Genomic DNA, 21,894 nt, shown 5'->3' with positions numbered 1-21,894 from the left:
CATATGGCAGTGTGAACTGCCGGGGGTGCGTGTGCGATGCGGGAACAGGCTGCGAATTCGCAGCCTTCCCGCATCGCATAAGTGTGAACCGGCACTCAGAGGGGGATCTTGGCCCCTCCCTCTCCAGTGCGAGGAAGAGCGCTCCGGCGGGTCACGGAAGCATCAAGCGGCACAATTATATTACAGAAACACACATTGGACATTATATAATACTGTAATAGAGTGGATTCTGGGATTTTACAACCATTTCACACTGGGGATTGCTGACAGGGAGAGGGGGGGGAGGAGACCGCACATTACATCAGACCTACCTATTTAAGCCCTACTGTGTCTTTTGGTGGCAAAATTAATATAAGACCCTGTCTTATTTTTGGGTAAATTCGGTATAAACAGTGCCCTCTGCTGGTGCCACCCTGAATAGAGCAGCCCACAAAAAAAGCCAGGGTTTTTCTGATGATTATACATTTATATAGCTCTGACATATACCGCAGTGCTGTACAGAGATCACTGAGCCAATCACATCAGTCTCTGTACCAGAGGAGCTTACACTCTAATGTCCCCTCCCCCACAGTCACATCATTCTCTGTACCAGAGGAGCTTACACTCTAATATCCCCTCCCCCACAGTCACATCAGTCTCTGTACCAGAGGAGCTTACACTCTAATGTCCCCCAACAGTCACACACTATTATTATTATTATACATTTATATAGCTCTGACATATACCGCAGCGCTGTACAGAGATCACTGAGCCAGTCACATCAGTCTCTGTACCAGAGGAGCTTACACTCTAATGTCCCCTCCCCCACAGTCACATCAGTCTCTGCACCAGAGGAGCTTACACTCTAATGTCCCCCAACAGTCACACACTATTATTATTATTATTATACATTTATATAGCTCTGACATATACCGCAGCACTGTACAGAGATCACTGAGCCAATCACATCAGTCTCTGTACCAGAGGAGCTTACACTCTAATGTCCCCTCCCCCACAGTCACATCAGTCTCTGTACCAGAGGAGCTTACACTCTAATGTCCCCTCCCCCACAGTCACATCATTCTCTGTACCAGAGGAGCTTACACTCTAATATCCCCTCCCCCACAGTCACATCAGTCTCTGTACCAGAGGAGCTTACACTCTAATGTCCCCCAACAGTCACACACTATTATTATTATTATACATTTATATAGCTCTGACATATACCGCAGCGCTGTACAGAGATCACTGAGCCAGTCACATCAGTCTCTGTACCAGAGGAGCTTACACTCTAATGTCCCCTCCCCCACAGTCACATCAGTCTCTGCACCAGAGGAGCTTACACTCTAATGTCCCCCAACAGTCACACACTATTATTATTATTATACATTTATATAGCTCTGACATATACCGCAGCACTGTACAGAGATCACTGAGCCAGTCACATCAGTCTCTGTACCAGAGGAGCTTACACTCTAATGTCCCCTCCCCCACAGTCACATCAGTCTCTGCACCAGAGGAGCTTACACTCTAATGTCCCCTCCCCCCACAGTCACATCAGTCTCTGTACCAGAGGAGCTTACACTCTAATGTCCCCCCACAGTCACATACATGATTATACATTTATATAGCTCTTGACATATACCGCAGTGCTGTACAGAGATCACTGAGCCAATCACATCAGTCTCTGTACCAGAGGAGCTTACACTCTAATATCCCCTCCCCCCACAGTCACATCAGTCTCTGTACCAGAGGAGCTTACACTCTAATGTCCCCTCCCCCCACAGTCACATCAGTCTCTGTACCAGAGGAGCTTACACTCTAATGTCCCCTCCCCCACAGTCACATCAGTCTCTGTACCAGAGGAGCTTACACTCTAATGTCCCCTCCCCCCACAGTCACATCAGTCTCTGTACCAGAGGAGCTTACACTCTAATGTCCCCTCCCTTACAGTCACATCAGTCTCTGTACCAGAGGAGCTTACACTCTAATGTCCCCTCCCCCACAGTCACATCAGTCTCTGTACCAGAGGAGCTTACACTCTAATGTCCCCTCCCCCACAGTCACACACTATTATTATACAATTATATAGCTCTGACATATACTGTAGGGCAGTATTTGGGGTATAACCCCCAGTATATATCTATGGATGACTCTTGTTGTGGAAATTGTATCAGTATTAGTGTAGACATTTTTCAGGATGTGTTTTATTTAGATTGTCATTCTGGCTCCTGTTGTCGGTTTGCTTGCAATACACTCATTAGAGCGTGTACGGGTGAACCGGCATTAAGGAAAGACTACTGGCAGTGAAAACCTTCCGTTAGATGTGTAGACGCATTCGCTTTACATAGACATCTCCACCGGCGAACACTCCATGCGATATGCGCGGGTCTGTTTTCCGGAAGAGATCTATGTGTATTGCGGTGCGGAATTCAAGGATAAAGTAGCAAGGATATGACCCCAGCGGGGCCCCTTTGTATAATGTACAGACTTGTTCCCTCAGCGGGGAGATGTTTGCTCTGTGAAGTCAATATCATTTTGATATCTATCTGCTATTATGAAGGGATACACGCTCATGTCCTTCTACTGTGCCTGATCATCATAGTGGAAACAGCATGGCTCTTTCCCTGCAGATAGCCTCATGTCTATGGGAACAGTAGTATCATCCTATTAGACATCGTTCTCTGAGCCTTGCTGAGTGGGATTCACGCCAGTAGTAGTGGTGGGAATGCATGCACGAGTTTGATCAGAGCAGTGTTCACGGTTCTACACACTAGTTTCATTGTTGGGTGCGAATTCCGCTACACGTGGGTTTATTTGTATAACGGCGGTGCGCGGATTTCCATGCACCAATGGCGGAAAGCCGTGCACGCTGTTCTCCTTGTTCACTTGTGCATCAAGCGTACATTAAGATCCAAGACACTCTTCAGTGACCGGGTTCCTCTCCTTTTGTAGGATCTCGGCTTGCTGGGCTCGGGGAGGAAGTTCCGGCCCAAAAAACTCAAAGCTCCGCTCAGTACACAGTCCCTGGCAGAAGAGGATGGCGGAAGGGGAGCACAGAAGGTCCTTGCAGCTAGGACTGACCCCAGGTAATGCAGAACAGAAGGTAGTGTATTCAGGTTTTCCTCGTTGATGGTTCATACATGTAGCAGGAACGGGTCGGGGCCGTCGTGGAGACTCCACGTTCCTGGCAGGAACGGGGCCGTCGTGGAGACTCCACGTTCCTGGCAGGAACGGGGCCGTCGTGGAGACTCCACGTTCCTGGCAGGAACGGGGCCGGGGCCGTCGCGGAGACTCCACGTTCCTGGCAGGAACGGGGCCGGGGCCGTCGCGGAGACTCCACGTTCCTGGCAGGAACGGGGCCGGGGCCGTCGCGGAGACTCCACGTTCCTGGCAGGAACGGGGCCGGGCCGTCGCGGAGACTCCACGTTCCTGGCAGGAACGGGGCCGGGGCCGTCGCGGATACTCCACGTTCCTGGCAGGAACGGGGCCGGGGCCGTCGCGGATACTCCACGTTCCTGGCAGGAACGGGGCCGTCGCGGATACTCCACGTTCCTGGCAGGAACGGGGCCGTCGCGGATACTCCACGTTCCTGGCAGGAACGGGGCCGTCGCGGATACTCCACGTTCCTGGCAGGAACGGGGCCGGGGCCGTCGCGGATACTCCACGTTCCTGGCAGGAACGGGGCCGGGGCCGTCGCGGATACTCCACGTTCCTGGCAGGAACGGGGCCGGGGCCGTCGCGGATACTCCACGTTCCTGGCAGGAACGGGGCCGGGGCCGTCGCGGATACTCCACGTTCCTGGCAGGAACGGGGCCGGGGCCGTCGCGGATACTCCACGTTCCTGGCAGGAACGGGGCCGGGGCCGTCGCGGATACTCCACGTTCCTGGCAGGAACGGGGCCGGGGCCGTCGTGGATACTCCACGTTCCTGGCAGGAACGGGGCCGGGGCCGTCGTGGATACTCCACGTTCCTGGCAGGAACGGGGCCGGGGCCGTCGTGGATACTCCACGTTCCTGGCAGGAACGGGGCCGGGGCCGTCGTGGATACTCCACGTTCCTGGCAGGAACGGGGCCGGGGCCGTCGTGGATACTCCACGTTCCTAGCAGGAACGGGAGTGTCATCGTGGAGACTCCACGTTCCTGGCAGGAACGGGGTGTCATTGTGGAGACTTCACGTTCCTGGCAGGATCTGGGATGTTGTGGAGCCTCCACGTTCCTGGCAGGATCTGAGATGTTGTGGAGCCTCCACGTTCCTGGCAGGGTCTGAGATGTTGTGGAGCCTCCACGTTCCTGGCAGGATCTGAGATGTTGTGGAGCCTCCACGTTCCTGGCAGGATCTGGGATGTTGTGGAGCCTCCACGTTCCTGGCAGGATCTGGGATGTTGCGGAGCCTCCACGTTCCTGGCAGGATCTGGGATGTTGCGGAGCCTCCACGTTCCTGGCAGGATCTGGGATGTTGCGGAGACTCCACGTTCCTGGCAGGTTCTGAGATGTTGCAGAGCCTCCACGTTCCTGGCAGGATCTGGGATGTTGTGGAGACTCCACGTTCCTGGCAGGAACGGGGCCATTGTACTTTCAATGATATTTAGTAGGATTCTCTCTTCTCCGCAGACACGCTTGTCTGGATAGCCCCGAAGAATTGGAAGCCATGAATGCCCTCAAGGAGTTTCCAAATCCCAAGCAACTCCTGTCCTCCGTCATCCAGGTGGCCACCTCCTCTCCCGGTTGCAAGGTATGCGGCTTCTCTCCAATGAGACGCCATCTTTAAATCTGGCAAAGGAGGGGGGGGGGATGCAGGTTGGAGAAGTTATTTTTTCTTTTAGACCCGATTTCTCATCGCTCCTTCCAGAACTTCGTCCATTACCAGCACGTGGGGGGGCACATCAAGACCTGTCGTCTGACCATCAGCTGGCCACAGCCTTTCACCTTCGTCGCTCGCGGCCTGCGGCGCACTGAAGCGGAAAAGAAAGCGGCTGCCCTGGGCTGTCAGAAACTGAAGGTGAGAGAGGATTCCGCATCTTTCTGTCACTTGAGGGTGTATTTATAAAATGTTTGCATAGCTTTTTGTCAAAACTGCCTGTAAAATTGGGGGATAATCGAATGTCCTCAGGCTGTATTCTCTACAGATCAAATGTTCGTTGGGAAAAGAAAAGCATGAATGGGGGAAAATACTGTAATTCAGGCACTAGATGGAGCTGAGGACCATATTATTTTCAGTGCTCCACTGTGCCATCTAGTGGCCATATTGCAGTATTTTCCCCATTCACACAGCCTTTTTTTTTTTTTTTACAATGAATAACATTCAAATCTGCAGAGAATACAGCCTGAGAACATTTGACTGCCGCTGCTCTGACCCTCTGCAGTTCTTCTCTTTAGTGGAATTGACAGTTGTTCTGCACCCCCCTCGCCCCCTTTCTTTTCAGGATCTCGGCCTCCTGGACCCAAATAACAAGCCGTTGACGCACGCCATGTACCACCTCTCCGCCGTACAGAAGTTACGAGAGAAGCAGCGGAAGGCGAGGCGGTTTCAGGTTCCGGAAGACTTGTTAATTAGAATGGAGAATTACTTTCAGGAGGTGAGTCCTCTATGTGAATGGGTGCCTTCTGTTCCCGGGTGGGGGGCGGCGTGGAGGGTGAGCTGCCCACCAAGGGGCGTGTTCATATAACAATGGAAAGCTGTTTGTTCTTGGAAACTCCAAATGTATTTATTCTGTGCGCAGGGGGGGGGGGGGGGGGGGAAATCGGATGTTATTAAGCTATATTCTCTACAGGTCGAATGTTTTTGCTCACTAAAAATAGAGTGGTTTCGGAATATGCCTCATGATGGCCACTAGATGGAGCTGACGATCTTCGTAAACAAATTATTCATTGCTTATCCTATGATCACCGGCTCCATCTAGTGGCCATATTGTAATCCTGTTTTTCTCAATTTTGTATGAATGAATAACATTCAACTGGGAGAGAAAATAGCATAATAACATTCGACTCTGCCACCACTCAACAGAACAAATAAACATGCAGATTCACAGGATGAATAACTGGGCAATTATTTTTAAAAATACTTCCCTTAATGTGAGAAATCACAGGGGGTATTCCACATGTGAGAGCACGTCTTTTCAAGGCCCAAACACAGGGCGGGAATCTCACCATTGTGGGAGGGGCAGAGACACAATCTACAGCAGGAAATCATCTCGTGGGAGGAACAGAGACACAAACTATTGCAGGAAATTTCACCATTGTGGGGGGGGGGGGGGGGGCAGAGTCGCAAACTACTGCTGGAAATCTCAGCATTGTGGGAGGGGCAGAGAAACAAACTACTGCAGGGAAATCTCCTCATTGTGGGAGGGGCAGGAAATCTCATTGTGGGAGGGGCAGAGACACAAACTACTGAAGGAAATCTCCCCATTTTGGGAGGAGCAGAGACACAAACTACTGAAGGAAATCTCCTCATTGTGGGAGGGGTAGAGTCACAAACTATTGCAGGAAATCTCACCATTGTGGGAGTGGCAGAGACGCAAACTACTGCAGGAAATCTCCTCATTGTGGGAGGGGCAGAGACACAAACTACTGAAGGAGATCTCCTCATTGTGGGAGGGGCAGAGACACAAACTACTGCAGGAAATCTCCTCATTGTGGGAGGGGCAGAGACACAAACTACTGCAGGGAAATCTCATTGTGGGAGGAGCAGAGACAAAAACTACTGCAGGAGATCTCCTCATTGTGGGTGGGGCAGAGACACAAACTACTGCAGGAAATCTCCCCATTGTGGGTGGGGCAGAGATACAAACTACTGCAGGAGATCTCACCACTGTGGGAGGAGCAGAGACACAAACTACTGCATGAAATCTCACCATTGTGGGAGGGGCAGAGACACAAACTACTGCAGGAAATCTCACCATTGTGGGAGGGGCAGAGACACAGACTACTGCAGGAAATCTCACCATTGTGGGAGGGGCAGAGACACAAACTACTGCAGGAAATCTCACCATTGTGGGAGGGGCAGAGACACAAACTACTGCAGGAAATCTCACCATTGTGGGAGGGGCAGAGACACAAACTACTGCAGGAAATCTCCTCATAGTTAAATAGTAGTTGAGGTTGAATAAAGACAAACAGTCCATCCAGTTCCCCCTGTGTAGGTGTGTGTGGCTGTAATCATCTCTCATACCCCTGAATGTTCTGATCCTTGAGATGTAAGTCTAAGAGTCTTTTGAAAGCCACCATACTTCCCGCAGAAACCACCTCTTGTGGTAGAGAATTCCACAATCTTGTAGCCCTAACAGTAAAGAACCCCCTGCATTGCCTGAGGTTAAAATGCTTCTCCTCTAATCACATTGTATGCCCTCAAGTGCTCATGTAATCCTTTTGACTGAATAGCTTTTTTTCTATGCTGAGATCACCATTGAGGTATTTGTAAATTGCTATCATGTCCCCCCTCAGGCGTCTCTTCTCCAGGGAGAATAAATCAAGCGATTGCAGATGCTCTTCATAATTAAGGTCCTCCAATCCCCTAATTAGTTTAGTTGCCCTTCTCTGGACTCTCTCCAGCTCCAACACATCCCTCCTGAGGACTGGCGACCAGAACTGGACAGAATACTCCAGATGCGGTCGGACCAGAGTTTTATAAAGTGGAAGGATTATAGTCTTATCTCTGGAATGCATCCCTTTCTTTATGCATGCTAATATTCTGTTGGCTTTGGCAGCTGCCGCTTGACATTGCATGCTGTTGCCTAATCTATCATCAACCAATACTCCCAGATCTTTCTCCATTTTTGATTCCCCCAAGGGTTCCCCTCCTAAAGTGTATTGTGCTTTTATGTTTTTAGTCCCCAAGTGCAAAACCTTACACTTCTCCACATTAAACCTCATTTGCCATGTCGTTGCCCACTCCGTTATTTTGTCCAGGTCATTCTGTAGGATATCTGCTTCATGCTGTGCAGTTATTGCCCTGCCCAATTTTGTGTCATCTGCAAAAACTGATAACGAACTACTGATCCCGTCCTCAATGCTGTTTATGAATAAATTGAACAGAATTGGTCCCAGGACTGAGCCTTGGGGGACCCCGCTTACTACCTCAGACCAGTCTGAGTATGCGCTGTTTATTACCACCCTTTGGACACGCCCTTTTAGCCAGTTCCGTATCCAAGAGCACACCTTGTGGTCGATGCCTGCAGAATTTATTATATATATTAAGCGTTTGTGGGGAACTGTATCAAACGCCTTAGCAAAATCCAGGTACACCACATCCACTGGTCTGCCCCTATTAAACTCACAGCTCAGCTCCTCGTAGAATGTTAAGAGATTGAAGTTTATATCCTTTTATAATATGATGTCCCTTTTCTCTACTGCAGTTCCCCTTGGAGTCAGCATTGGAGATGGAAACTGACATTCAGGAATATTCCACCTCACAGATGGAGTCAACATCCGTTTGGTCAGACTATGATACAATCAGCGACCCCATTACCGGCCAACGATACACCCCGTTATCTGAGGACCAAGCAGATCAGATCAGTCGCTCGCTGGATGACAAATGGCAGAGCAGCCAGGGGAAACCTCTACAGGCGTTACCAGCTGATGACCATAAAGCGGCCATTTTGGCGGCCATTGACAGCAATCCCGTAGTGGTGATAGCCGGGGACACAGGATGCGGGAAGACCACGCGTATTCCACGCTTCATCCTAGAGGACGCCATTCTCAGCGGGTGGGGAGCCAACTGTAATATACTCATCACTCAGCCACGTAGGATCAGCGCTGTGTCAGTGTGTCACCGCGTTGCCCAGGAATTGGGTCCGACCCTACGCCGTAATGTGGGTTTCCAGGTCCGGCTGGAGAGCATGCTTCCCCCCCGTGGTGGTGCCTTGCTCTTCTGTACAGTGGGCGTGCTGTTAAAGAAACTGCAGACTAATGCCGCCATGGAGGGGGTCAGCCACGTGATAGTGGACGAGGTCCATGAGAGGGACGTCAGCACAGACTTCCTGCTTATCCTGGTCAAGCAGATGCAGAAACTGAACCCCAACATCAAAGTGATTCTCATGAGCGCCACGGGTGATAATGAGCGCATCTCTAAGTACTTCGGGGACTGTCCGATTGTCCGGGTGCCGGGGTTTATGTATCCTGTGAAGCAGCATTACCTGGAGGATGTCCTTGCCATGATGGGGATGTCCTATAAGCCACCAGAGGTGAGACTCCCAACACTTATTCCTTCAGGAGGGCGAAGAAGGAAAAGGAGCTGACTTGCTCTGGAAGGTTCCTCTCTAATGGGAACCCAAAAAGTTCAAAGCCTAAAAGATACAACAGGAGCTCCAGGCCTAATGTGAAGGAGTCCAGAATGCTGTAATTGTTCATCATAAGATCACTTTAAAAAAAAAAAAAGAAGAAAATGCCACGTTTCAGGGGGCAAACACCCCACTTCATCAGGGCTCCGAGAACTTTAACAAGGATTAGATGGATAATCTGATACAGTGAGTAAAATAAGTATTTGATCACCTACAGTTTTTTTAAGTTTGCTCACTTACAAAAAAAATGGTGGGTCTATAATTTTTATCATAAGTGTATTTTATATGATAGAGACAGAATATCAACCAAAAATCCAGAAAAAACACATGATACAAATGTTATAAATGGAGTTGCAGTTCAGTGAGTAAAATAAGTATTTGAGCCCCTTAGTAGTCGGTGGAGAAACCCTTGTTAGAAGCACAGAGGTCAGATGTTTCTTGTAGTTGGTGATCAGGTTTGCACACATCTCAGAAGGGATTTTGGTCCACTCTTCTTTACAGATCTTCTCTAAATCCTTAAGATTACTTAAGGCTGTCTCTTGGCAACCTCGAAGTTTCAGCTCTCGCCATAAATTTTCTATAGGCTTAAGGTCTGGAGACTGGCTAGGCCACTCCATGACCTTTTTTAATGTGCTTCTTCTTGAGCCACTCCTTTGTTGCCTGGCGGTATGTTTTGGGTCATTGTCATGCTGGAAGACCCATCCATGACCCATCTTCAGTGTTCTGGCTGAGGGAAGAAGGTTCTCCAAGATTTTACAATATACGGCCCCAGCCATTGGCCCTTCAATGCGGTGAAGTCGGCCTGTATCTTTAGCAGAGGAACAGCCCCAAAGCATCATGTTTCCACCTCCATGCTTGACTGTAGGGACGGTGACTGTAGGGACGGTGACTGTAGGGACGGTGACTGTAGGGATGGTGTTCTTAGGGTCATAGTAAGCATTTTTCTTCCTCCAAAAACGGCGAGTCGAGTTAATGCCAAAGAGCTCTATTTTGGTCTCATTTGACCAACAGCACTTTCTCCCAATCCTTCTCTGAATCATTTTAGATGTTCATTGGCAAACTTCAGACTGCGGCCACATCACCCTGATCTCGCCCGGTCTCGTCTGATCTCGCCCGGTCTCGTCTGATCTCGCCCGGTCTCGTCTGATCTCGCCCGGTCTCTTCTGATCTCGCCCCGGTCTCTTCTGATCTCGCCCCGGTCTCTTCTGATCTCGCCCCGGTCTCGTCTGATCTCGCCCCGGTCTCGTCTGATCTCGCCCCGGTCTCGTCTGATCTCTGAGGCTAAGCAGGGTCGGGCCTGGTTAGTACCTGGATTGGAGACTGCCTGGTGCTGTAGGCTAAGCTTGAGGCCTGTACATGTGACTTCTTGAGGGGGGGAAACCTTGCGGGCGTTGCAGGATTTCAATCAATGGAGGAGTATTGGGTTACCAATGGTTTGTTTGGTGACTGTGGTCCCAACTGCCTTGAGATCATTAACAAGTTCCTCCTGTGTAGTTCTGGGTTGATTCCTCACTTTTTCTCATCATCCTCACCCCATGAGGCGAAATCTTGCATGGAGCTCCAGGCTGAGGCCTATTGATGGTTATTTTGTATTCCATTTGCAAATAATCGCTCCAACAGTTGTCTCCTCTCCAAGCTTCTTGCTGATGGTCTTGTAGCCCATTCCAGCCTTGTGCAGATCTACAATCTTCTCCCTGACATCCTTTGACAGCTCTTTGGTCTTCCCATGATGGTGAGCTGTGATTGGAGGAAAGAGATTCTGTGGACAGGTGTCTTTTATACACATAACGAGGTGTCATTAGGAGAACCTTCTTACATTGACAGGACTAATCTGTGACTACATGGGCCCCTACTGTAGCCAGTCTGTGGGAGGCAGAATTATTGTTGGTTGTTCGGGGATCAAATACTTATTTTACGCAATTAATAACATTTTGTATCATGTGTGTTTTTTTTTCTGGATTTTTGGTTGATATTCTGTCTCTATCCTATAAAATACACCTATGATAAAAATTATACACCCCCCCATTTCTATGTAAGTGGGAAAACTTACACAATCTGCAGGGATCAAATAATTATTTTCCCCACCGTGTAGATATTTATTTGCTGAGGAATGACACAAATACAGTATGAGCAGAGACTGCAAAAAGCAGTTGACTTCCTGTTGACCCCCCACCCCAGGAAAGGTCCATCCAAGCGCTGTTCCAGGTGAACTCCAGATATTCATGAATACAGCTCTCTGACTTGTAATGTGACCAATGGAAGTACAGTAAAACCTTGGATTGCGAGCATCATTCGTTCCGTAAACATGCTTGTAATCCAAAGCACTCGTATATCAAAGCCAATTTCCCCGTAAGAAATAATGGAAACTCAGATGATTCCTTCCACAACCATTTATAATTCCTTCATTATAGTCCATATAAAAAGGTTTTTCTGAGTACATATATCGTACCTAAGGGACAGCTGTGGAAGCAGTCGCTGTAGCAGTAGTTGCTACTACAGTGATTTTCCAGGTCCTGTGGCCAGCAGCTCCCGTTCTGCATAGTGAACACAGGGGGTTGTCTGCTTGGCATGAGCACCATTCACAGAACACCTTGGATTTTTATCATTGAATACGAGGTGTTCCCTGATTGGACGAGTTGGAGGGAGGGGGTGGTGGTGTCATATCCGTTTTTTTTCATTGCCAAAAAAAAAAAAGCGTCCTGAGAATGGAGGCTGTGTCCAGTGAGGAACTTCTTGTGTTCACCATGCAGAAGGTCACAGGTCCTGGAGGACCATGGCGATGGCTGTAGTAGCAGTGACTAGTACAGGGATGATCTGCTTCCACAGCAGTCCTTCAGGTATGATATTGGCAGTCCTACGTTGGTTCAAGCTGGACTATTGTAACTATGCAATAAAATCCCTACCTGGAGCTCAGAATTAACCACTTTCTGACCAACCGCCGCAGGTTCCCCGCGAATTGCCGTACATATATCACAGGAGCGATCCTAGGGGTGCACACGTCCACTCGCCAGCAGGGAAGTTGATCCATGGGGCCGGTGACCGCGGTCGCTCCCTGTGAAGAGAGAACGGCGGTCTGCTGTTTTAAACACAGCAGATTGTTGTTTTCTCAGCAATCAAGAGAGCTCCTGTGTTCCTCCTATTTAGGATCACAGGTCCCTGTGTTGAAGTCCCTCCCCCCACAGTTAGGAAACACCCCCTAGGCTCACATTTAACCCTTTGATCACCCCAGGGTTAACCCCCTTCCCTGCCAGTGTCATTAGTTCAGTGTATATTTAGCACTGATTACTGTAGTAATGTCACTGGTCCCCCCAAAAGTGTAAAAAATGTCAGGTGTCCGATCTGTCCGCCGCAATGTCGCAGTTCCGCTAAAAATCGCAGATTGCCGCCATTACTAGTATAAAAAAAATAAATAAAAATGACAAATCTTTTCCCTAGTTTGTAGACGCGATAACTTTTGCGCAAACCAATCAAAATGCGCTTATTGGTATTTTTTTTTTTTATCAAAAATATGTAGCAGAAAACAAATTGGCCTAAAATGATGAAAAAATTCGATTTTTTTTTTTTTTTTTTAAATAATTTTTTTTTTTTTTTTTGAGAATGTTCTATAGCAGAAAGTGAAAAATATATATTTTTTTTTTTTATAGGGCAAAAAATAAAAGTTGCAGAGGTGATCAAATACCACCAAAAGAAAGCTCTATTTGTGGGGAAAAAAAAAAGACATAAACTTTATTTGGGTACAGCGTCGCATTACTGTGCAATTTTCCGTTAAAGTAACGCAGTGCCGAATCGCAAAAAAATGGCCTGGTCACTAAGGCGGGTAAATCATCAGGTCCGGAACTGGGTAAAGTCTGCTGAGCCTTGATGAATTAGGAGCATTGTTAGTGCTCGAAACGCGTTTTTTTTTTTTTTTTTTGTGATTATTTGTATGATTGAGGAAATTTGGCCTCTTACCCTTTGGCCCGGTGCTCCTGTTGTATGTTTATTTCCATAGATAAGACTTTCATACCATTTATGCTTTCGTCTTATCTGGTTTCAGACCGTGAACAGACACAACATTGTTACGGAATAGAAAACTTGGCTCATTAGAAGTGACTCCGCTCTGGGCCCTTTATCTCACATCCAAGGGCCTGCCAAGCCAGTCATAGTTCACATTATATTGTGTTTATCTACAAGAGTCTATTGCATTGGGGTGTTCAGCAATAGGGATTCCGGTACATACTTTGAAAGGGTATTGAAAGCCAAACTTTTTTTAAATTTTTTTTTTTTTATTTTTGTTTTATTTCGGAGTATACAAAAGTAATTGTTATCCGCTTGCCGACCGCCGCAAGTAGATTTACTGCGGCGGTCAGCCCCGGCCAGGCAGAGTGACGTTAATTAACGTCACAAGTCTGGGAGGGTCTGGGGAGCGAGCCCGCGCGGTCACGGACCCCCCCCCCCCCCCCCCCGCGTGTGACCGGCGGACCCGATGTCCGCCGGCCACTCGGCGATCGGCGGGGAAGAGGGAGAATGTCAGGCAGCTAGTGTAAACAAGCCACCTGTCATTCTCCTCAGTGTAAAAACACTGATCAGACGGATCTACTATGTAGATCCGTTGATCAGTGTCCTTACAGCTCAAGCCACAGCCAATCACAGTAGAAAGCACGCCCCCTAGGGACACACATAGCCCCGCCCTTTAAAAAAAAGTTAACCCCTTCACTGCCAGTGTATTTTTACAGTAACAGTGCATATGTATAGCACTGATTACTGTAGAAATGTCACTGGTAACCCCAAAAGTGTCAAAAATGTCAGTCAAGGGTCCGATCTGTCCGCCGCAATGTCGCAGTACCGCAAAAAAAATCGCAGATCGCCGCCATTATGCGTTAAAAAAAAAACAACAAAAATGACAAAAATCTTTCCCTTTGTTAGTAAACGCGATAACTTTTGCGCAAACCAATCAAAATACGCTTTTTGCGTGGTTTTTTTTTTTTTTTTTTTTTTTTTTTTTTTTACCAAACATAGGTAGGATAAAACAAATTGGCCGAAAATGTTAAAAAATTTTGATTTTTACATTTTTTTTTTTGGGGAATTTCATATAAAAAAATGTGAAAAATATTGTTATTTTTGCAAAATTGTCGCTCTTTTTTTGTTTATAGCGCATGATCAAAAAATCGCACAGGTGATCAAATACCACCAAAAGAAAGCTCTGTTTGTGGGAAAAAAAGGACGTCAAATTCGTTTAGGTACAGCGCGCATGACCGCGCAATTGTCCATTAAATTCAAACAGTACCGAATCGCAAAATACCCCCTGGTCTTTTAGCAGCAAAATCCTCCGGGGCTTTAGTGGTTAAAACCCATGTTTAGTTTTTTTTTTTTTTTTTTGTTTTCCTGTCTGGGCCATGTTGGTGGAGATTTCCTCTCACTTCCTGTCTTAGGGACACAACAGAAAGCGAGAAGAAATTTCTCTAAAGTGAGTAATCTCCTCTTAGACCGTTCTCATTGGAAGGATCCCTCTCCTCCCCTTCTTGTTCTGGTGGCAGCTGTAAAAGTTTGGATTTTCTATGCGTTTTTGTCATGGTGACCAGGAGAAATAGAGGTGGGGGGGGGGGTAAATCTCCCTAGTGGGGACACAGTATTAAAAAACTGGGTTGGCAAGGATGAAAAGCACCAGAAGCAAGATGGATAAGGCAGGGCTCGCTAAATCCCAGGTCGCCATGGCAACTAGAAATTGCATCCTGGCGCCTGGGCTTTTGTCAGCCCATTCCCAGGTGTGAGCAATCCCTATTGCCCGACGCCCCAGACATGCAGTTTAGGGAATATGTATAAGTATTCACTCGCGCCTCTGGCATATGTTTCCAAATTGGTAAGCCGCAAGTTAAACTATATATCTAGTTGTATACGCGCTGATAAATTGGAGAAGTAACTGCGCTAACCTCTGGTAGTGGGGGTTGTGCAGCCCCACTGCTTAGTATACTATAATAAATTATACGTGCTTATTAAACCTATATGCTGTGTAATAAAAATTTCTCAAAAATTATAGCAGCATTAAAATGTATCAATCAATATAATGAAAATGCAAATAACTAGATGGGTATGCAGATATCACCCATAAAGTGCATTATGTGACTAAAATGATATAAAAACTCGGTGCAATAATTATAATCTATGCAAATGTATTAAACGTGCTATTTATATATCATATAAACAGTGTATAGAAGCAACAATAAAGTGTACCCATCAATGTACTATTATGCAAGTATCTGGCTAGGTATGTAAATACCGTCCATAAAGTGCATTTTAATGCTGCTATCATTTTTGAGAAATTTTTATTACACAGCATATATGTTTAATAAGCACGTATAATTTATTATGGTATACTAAGCAGTGGGGCTGCACAACCCCCACTACCAGAGGTTAGCGCAGTTACTTCTCCAGTTTATCATGCAGTTCCGGGAAGCTGATTTAGTTTTAACTAGCTGCCGAATGACGGTTAGTTCTGGGAGGGCGTCTATTGATGTCCTCCCAGAGACCTGCCCCCGGGGCGTGTCCTATGAATCGCTGTGTCCTTCTGACAAAGCTGGTCACAGATCAAGGTAAACGGCCAGTCACAGCGTCCCTTTACTATTTGATCAGCCAATCACAGCTGATAACATTGTAAACAGACTTGCCGGTTATCATCATTCCTTTCCTGAAGCAGCTGTCACAGCGTGCGGAAAGTAAGCGGCAATTCTGACAGCCAAATTTACACTGATAATCAGTGCCACGTATCGGTGCTCATCAGTGCCACCTCATCAGTGTAGCCCCAACAGTGCCACCTCATCAGTGTAGCCCCAACAGTGCCACCTCATCAGTGCCCATCAGTGTAGCCTCAACAGTGCCATCTCATCAGTGCCCATCAGTACAGCCCCATTATTGCCACCTCATCAGTGCAGCCTCAACAGTGCCACATCATCAGTGCAACCTCAACAGTGCCACCTCAACAGTGCCCGCTCATCAGTGTAGCCTCATCAAGGCCCATCAGTGTAGCCCCAACAGTGCCACCTCATCAGTGTAGCCCCAACAGTGCCACCTCATCAGTGTAGCCCCAACAGTGCCATCTCATCAATACAGCCCCATCAGTGCCACCTCATCAATGCCCATCAGTACAGCCCATCAGTGCCCATCATTGCCACCTCATCAGTGCCCATCGGTGCAGCCTCAACAGTGCCACCTCATCAGTGTCCATCAGTGCAGCCTCAACAGTGTCACCTTAACAGTGCCCGCTCATCAGTGTAGCCCCATCAGTGCCACCTCAAGGACCATCAGTGCCATCTCATCATTGACCATCAGTGCAGCCCTAACAGTGCCATCACATCAGTGCAGTGCCACCTCATCAGTGCAGCCCCAACAGTGCCACCTCAATACAGCCCCATCAGTGCCCATTATTGCCACCTCTTCAGTGCCACCTCATCAATGCCCATCAGTGCTGCCCCATCAGTGCACATCAGTGAAGGAAAAAAAAATGACTTGTTTGCAACAATTTTTAACACAATTTTTTTCCAAATTTTGTCTTTTTTTTTTTTTTTTTTAGCTAAAAATAGAAAAGCCAGTGATGATTAAATACCACCAACAGAAAGCTCTATTTGTGTGAACAGAATGATAAAAAATAATATGGGTACAGCGTTGCATGACCGATCAATTGTCATTCAAAGTGCGACAGCGCTAAAAGCTGAAAATTGGCCTGGGAAGGAAGAAGGGGAAAGTGCCCGGTATTGAAGGGGTTAATAGCTACAAAAAACTTTAGCTTTTTTTTTTTCCTTCACATAGCAGATGTTTGCTCCGTGTGTAAACCTGTGTCGTGCATCTGTAAAGATTCACATCAGGACTACATAAAGAAGGAGTTTGTCACTGAAAATAAAGCTTTGTTAAAAAAACAAAAAAAAAACTGGCTCGTAACATTTTTAGCTGGCTCCTAGATTTGTCAAGCCCTGGAAGGATTCATGCACATAGGTGGTTTGACCCGTACAGCATTCAAAATCTGTGTTTTTGGGAGGCATGGTTGCAGTGTACCAGCAGTCTGTCAAAATCAATGACGGGCTGGAATACACAGCAGCTGGCGGCCGCTCGTGCGGTGCTCATGTACAGGGCTGTATGTATGCCCTTACTATAGAAAGTCTGAATTCAGGGAATACATCCCTGTACACGCATGACCCTTTCACACAAGGACCGCTTGGAACATCATCCAGCTGCAGCGTATTTCAGCCTGTCATTGATTTTTGGCAGGCAGCGGGCTGTACGCTGCACCTCTGCCTCTCAGCTGCACAGGAATGCCTGTTTTTTAGGCTGTACTGGCTGAACCGCCCATGTGCATGAGGCCTAAAGTCCAGATTTTAAATTTTATTCACACTTCTACCATAAATAACTGTCTCAGGGGTTCAAAGAATCCCCCTTCGTCAAGGCTTGGTTCTGTTGATCAAACTGCGTTCTGGACTGATAAAGTTGGAGGGATCCTAAGGATTTGTATAATTGCTCCAGATACCAGTTAAGTCGTCCTCTGGATCCCTCCAACGAAATTAGCCCATAGTTCAACAGTGCCAAGACCTGAGGAAGGGGGGCGCCTACCCTGAAACATGTTGGCTTTTTATGATATGAGTTTGAATAGAATTACATCAGAAATTCTGCTTGTAGCGCTTTCCTCCTTGCACACCCAGTCCTTACTTGACCAAACAGCTCACCTTTGGCCACCACACCTGGGGGAGCTGCCTACAGAGAGTCGTTCCATCTATATTGCCTCAGACTTGACTGAGAACACCTAAAAGAGATCCCACACCATTCTTCCACTTCCCAAGCAATAAAAATCTAATAGGGGTTCAAGACTTAAACAAAAGTTGCGGTTTGAGATACACTTCAACCTAACCTGATAGCTGACCATAACACGACTTACCTCACCTAGACTATAAAACGTAAACATAATAAAACACCTTCTACTAAATTTAAGGGAAATTGCCAATCTTTAAAGCCTCGCTAGTCCTGAAGTCCCTCTGTTAAAGTAATGGGCCACTAGTAAGGCATAGGAGGTGGCAGTGGGGTGAGGACAGACTATTGACCCAGGAAAGGTGCATGTGGGCCAATGGGCTTAGGGGGTGGTGACAGATTATTGACCCATTATCCTAGGAAAGGTGCGTGTGGGCCGATGGGCTTAGGGGGTGGCAGGGGATGGGGACAGACTATTCACCCCTCATCCTAGGAAACGTGCATGTGGGCCAATGGGCTTTGGAGGTGTTAGTGGTTGAGGACAGACTATTGTCCCATCATCCTAGGAAAAGAGCATGTGGGCCAAGAGGCTGAAGGGGGTGTCAGGGGTGAGGAAAGCCTATTGACCCATCATCCCAGGAAAGGTGCATGTGGACAAATGGGCTTAGGAGGTGTCAGGGGTTGAGGACAGACTGTTGACCCATCATCCTAGGAAAGGTGCATGTGGACAAATGGGCTTAGGAGGTGTCAGGGGTTGAGGACAGACTGTTGACCCATCATCCTAGGAAAGGTGCATGTGGACAAATGGGCTTAGGAGGTGTCAGGGGTTGAGGACAGACTGTTGACCCATCATCCTAGGAAAGGTGCATGTGGGCCAAAAGGCTTGGGGGGGGGGGTGTCAGGGGGGGGGGAAAGCCTATTGACCGATCATCAGAGAAAAGGTGCATGTGGGCCAAGGGGGTGGGGACAGACTATTGACCCACCATCCTAGAAAAAGCTGCATGTGGGCCTTTGGGCTTAGGAGGTGTCAGGGGTTGAGGACAGACTATTGACCCATCATCCCAGGAAAGGTGAATGTGGGCCAATGGGCTTGGGAGGGAGGTGGGGACAGACTATTGACCCATCATCCCATGAAAGATGCATGAGGGCCAATGGGCTTGGGCAGTTTCAGGGGTTGAGGACAAACTATTGATCCATCATCCTAGGTAAGGTACATGTGGGCTATAGGGATTAGTGGGTGGGAACAGACTATTGACCCATCATCCCAGGAAAGGTGCATGTGGGCCAATGGGCTTAGGAGGTGTCAGGGGTTGAGAACAGACTATTGACCCATCATTCTAGGAAAAGTGCATGTGGGCCAATGGGATTAGTGGGTGGGAACAGACTATTGACCCATCATCCCAGGAAAGGTGCATGTGGGTCAATGGGCTTAGGAGGTGTCAAGGGGTGAGGAAAGCCTATTGACCCATCATCCCAGGAAAGGTGCATGTGGGCCAATGAGCTTAGGAGGTGTCAAGGGTAATTTTTTTTTTTTTTTCTTCAATGTTGGTGCTGTAACCTTGCCCCGCCTCCTCTCCTCTCTTTCAGACCAATGATGAATGCCTTCCCGATCTGGATCTGATTAGCAGAGTAATTTGTCACATTGACCAGCATGGAGAACCCGGTAAGAGTCACAGCTGTCATATATGGGAAGTGGGGGGAGGGACAAGGCATGCTGAACACATCCCCTGTATTTTGGGAAGGTAGCAGGTCCAAGGTACAGCAATGGTTAAACAGTTGTCACAGTAACAGGGTCCATTGGCTCTTGCTAAAAACCCAAAAGGAAGTAGGATGAACTCCAGTCTTGAATTGTCACTGAACCAGGGTGTCCCCATTGGAATGTATCTCTTATCCTTGTTCTGGTGACAACCATACTTTTGGCTTTTCCCCTCTTCTGTGGTGACCAGGACAACTAGAGGAGGTGGATAGTCCCCTATATATTCAGCGATCACTGTTATTGTTGATGTCATTGTCTTGCAGGCAGCATTTTGTGCTTCCTCCCTGGCTGGCAGGAGATCCGAGGAGTCCAGCAGATGCTGCAGGAGGCGCTGTCCTACCAGGATGGACAACATCTTATCTTACCAGGTGGGTGGAGACATTGCGGACAGCCTGCGGCCCTGGAAGGGCAACTTGTGCTAATAGCGTATATGGGGAGATTGTTCTCATAACTGATGCGTGGGGGAGGGGCTATAACTGATGCGTGGGGGAGGGGCTTGGGGAGCCATGCCTTTTTTCATAGAATACTAAGCTCCACCCCTGCTTAGAGGTCAGTGATTGTCTACGAGAGAGAACTGCTGAAGGGGCCATCTGGACATCGCATGGAGGTGATTGGTTGATGGTCCTGGGCATGGCAAGCTGATATCTGGTGGCAATGATATGTGGAAGGAATCTGTATGCAGAGGACATGGACTTCATATAAATGTTACATTTCCTACAAATCTTATAACTGATACAATGGAACACTAAATTCTCTGTGGGCGGCCATTTTGAATAAGTATCTGCATTGTCCAATCACAGAGCAGCCTTTGGAGTTGAACTTATAAATAAGGTCCTCATTCTATCATTCTGCTCTACAACACTCTGTGACAGAATCGGAGACATGAGGAAGGAGACTCTGGGTTGTCCTTATTGAGCAGTGATGGTCCTCTTGTACCTCCTTCACCGGAATCGCATGCAGAATGGAAATGTTTTTTTTTTCGATTTATTTACACAAATTATTTTAGTTAAATTTGTTTCATTTTTGAAATTCCAATTTTGTAAGATGGTTATCTCCTTTCTATTCTAATTTATTCTCTTTTCTTTTGTATTATATTCTAATATTTTCTATTCTATTCCAATTTTATTCAAATTTCAGAAAAGATTATATTGTTATATTTTTATTCTATTATTTTTTTTTTTTTTTTTTTTTCTCCAGTCCTCTGCTCTACCAGCTGAGCTATCGGAGGCGCTTATTCTTTTCTATTCTATTCAAATTTTATTCTATTCGAGTTTTGGAAAAGGTTATATTATGTTCTTTCTACCCTATTGTTTTTTTTTATATTCTAGTCAATTCTATTGTTTTATTTTCTTCTCTATTCTAATCTATTATTTTCCATTCAAAATTATTATATGTAAATTTTGGGAAATGGTTACATTTGTTTGTTTTTTTTTTTTTATTCTATTCTTTTATTTTCTATTCTATTATTTTCTGTTCTATTCAAATTAGAATTTACTCTATTTGAAATTCGAATTTCAGAAAAAGATATATATATATATATATATATATGTTATATATATATATATATATATATATATATATATATATTTATATATATATATATATATATATATATATATATATATATATATATATATATATATATATGTGTTATATATATATATATATATGTATATATATATATATGTTATATATGTTATATATATATATATATATGTTATATATGTTATATATATATAATTAGTGCCTTGCGAAAGTATTCAGCCCCCTTGAACTTTGAAACCTTTTGCCACATTTCAGGCTTCAAAGATATAAAACTGTAATTTTCTGTGAAGAATCAACAACAAGTGGGACACAATCATGAAGTGGAACGAAATTTATTGGATATTTCAAACTTTTTTAACAAATAAAAAACTGGAAAATTGGGCGTGCAAAATTATTCAGCCCCCTTAAGTTAATACTTTGTAGCGCCACCTTTTGCTGCGATTACAGCTGTAAGTCGCTTGGGGTATGTCTCTATCAGTTTTGCACATCGAGAGACTGAAATTTTTGCCCATTCCTCCTTGAAAAACAGCTCGAGCTCAGTGAGGTTGGATGGAGAGCGTTTGTGAACAGCAGTTTTCAGTTCTTTCCACAGATTCTCGATTGGATTCAGGTCTGGACTTTGACTTGG

The 21,894-nt window shown here is 46.5% G+C and overlaps 1 protein-coding gene across 1 annotated transcript in view; it reads left to right on the top strand.

The window, feature by feature from the left end:
- The window catches only part of DHX30 (DExH-box helicase 30), a 66,946-nt gene that overhangs the window by 19,566 nt on the left and 25,486 nt on the right, over positions 1-21,894 (top strand). Inside the window, exons 4-10 of the mRNA XM_082259547.1 lie at positions 2,935-3,068; positions 4,593-4,713; positions 4,831-4,980; positions 5,405-5,557; positions 8,333-9,160; positions 19,553-19,628; positions 19,985-20,089. Of these exons, the coding sequence (XP_082115673.1) occupies positions 2,935-3,068; positions 4,593-4,713; positions 4,831-4,980; positions 5,405-5,557; positions 8,333-9,160; positions 19,553-19,628; positions 19,985-20,089 (1,567 nt within the window). The remainder of the gene's footprint in view (positions 1-2,934; positions 3,069-4,592; positions 4,714-4,830; positions 4,981-5,404; positions 5,558-8,332; positions 9,161-19,552; positions 19,629-19,984; positions 20,090-21,894) is intronic.

This window comes from Pelophylax lessonae (genome assembly GCF_965119305.1).
Source record: "Pelophylax lessonae genome assembly, chromosome: 5".
Taxonomy (NCBI): Eukaryota; Metazoa; Chordata; class Amphibia; order Anura; family Ranidae; genus Pelophylax; species Pelophylax lessonae.
Note: the sequence above shows the minus strand (reverse complement) of the source record. Positions and strands in the feature narration are given on the sequence as shown.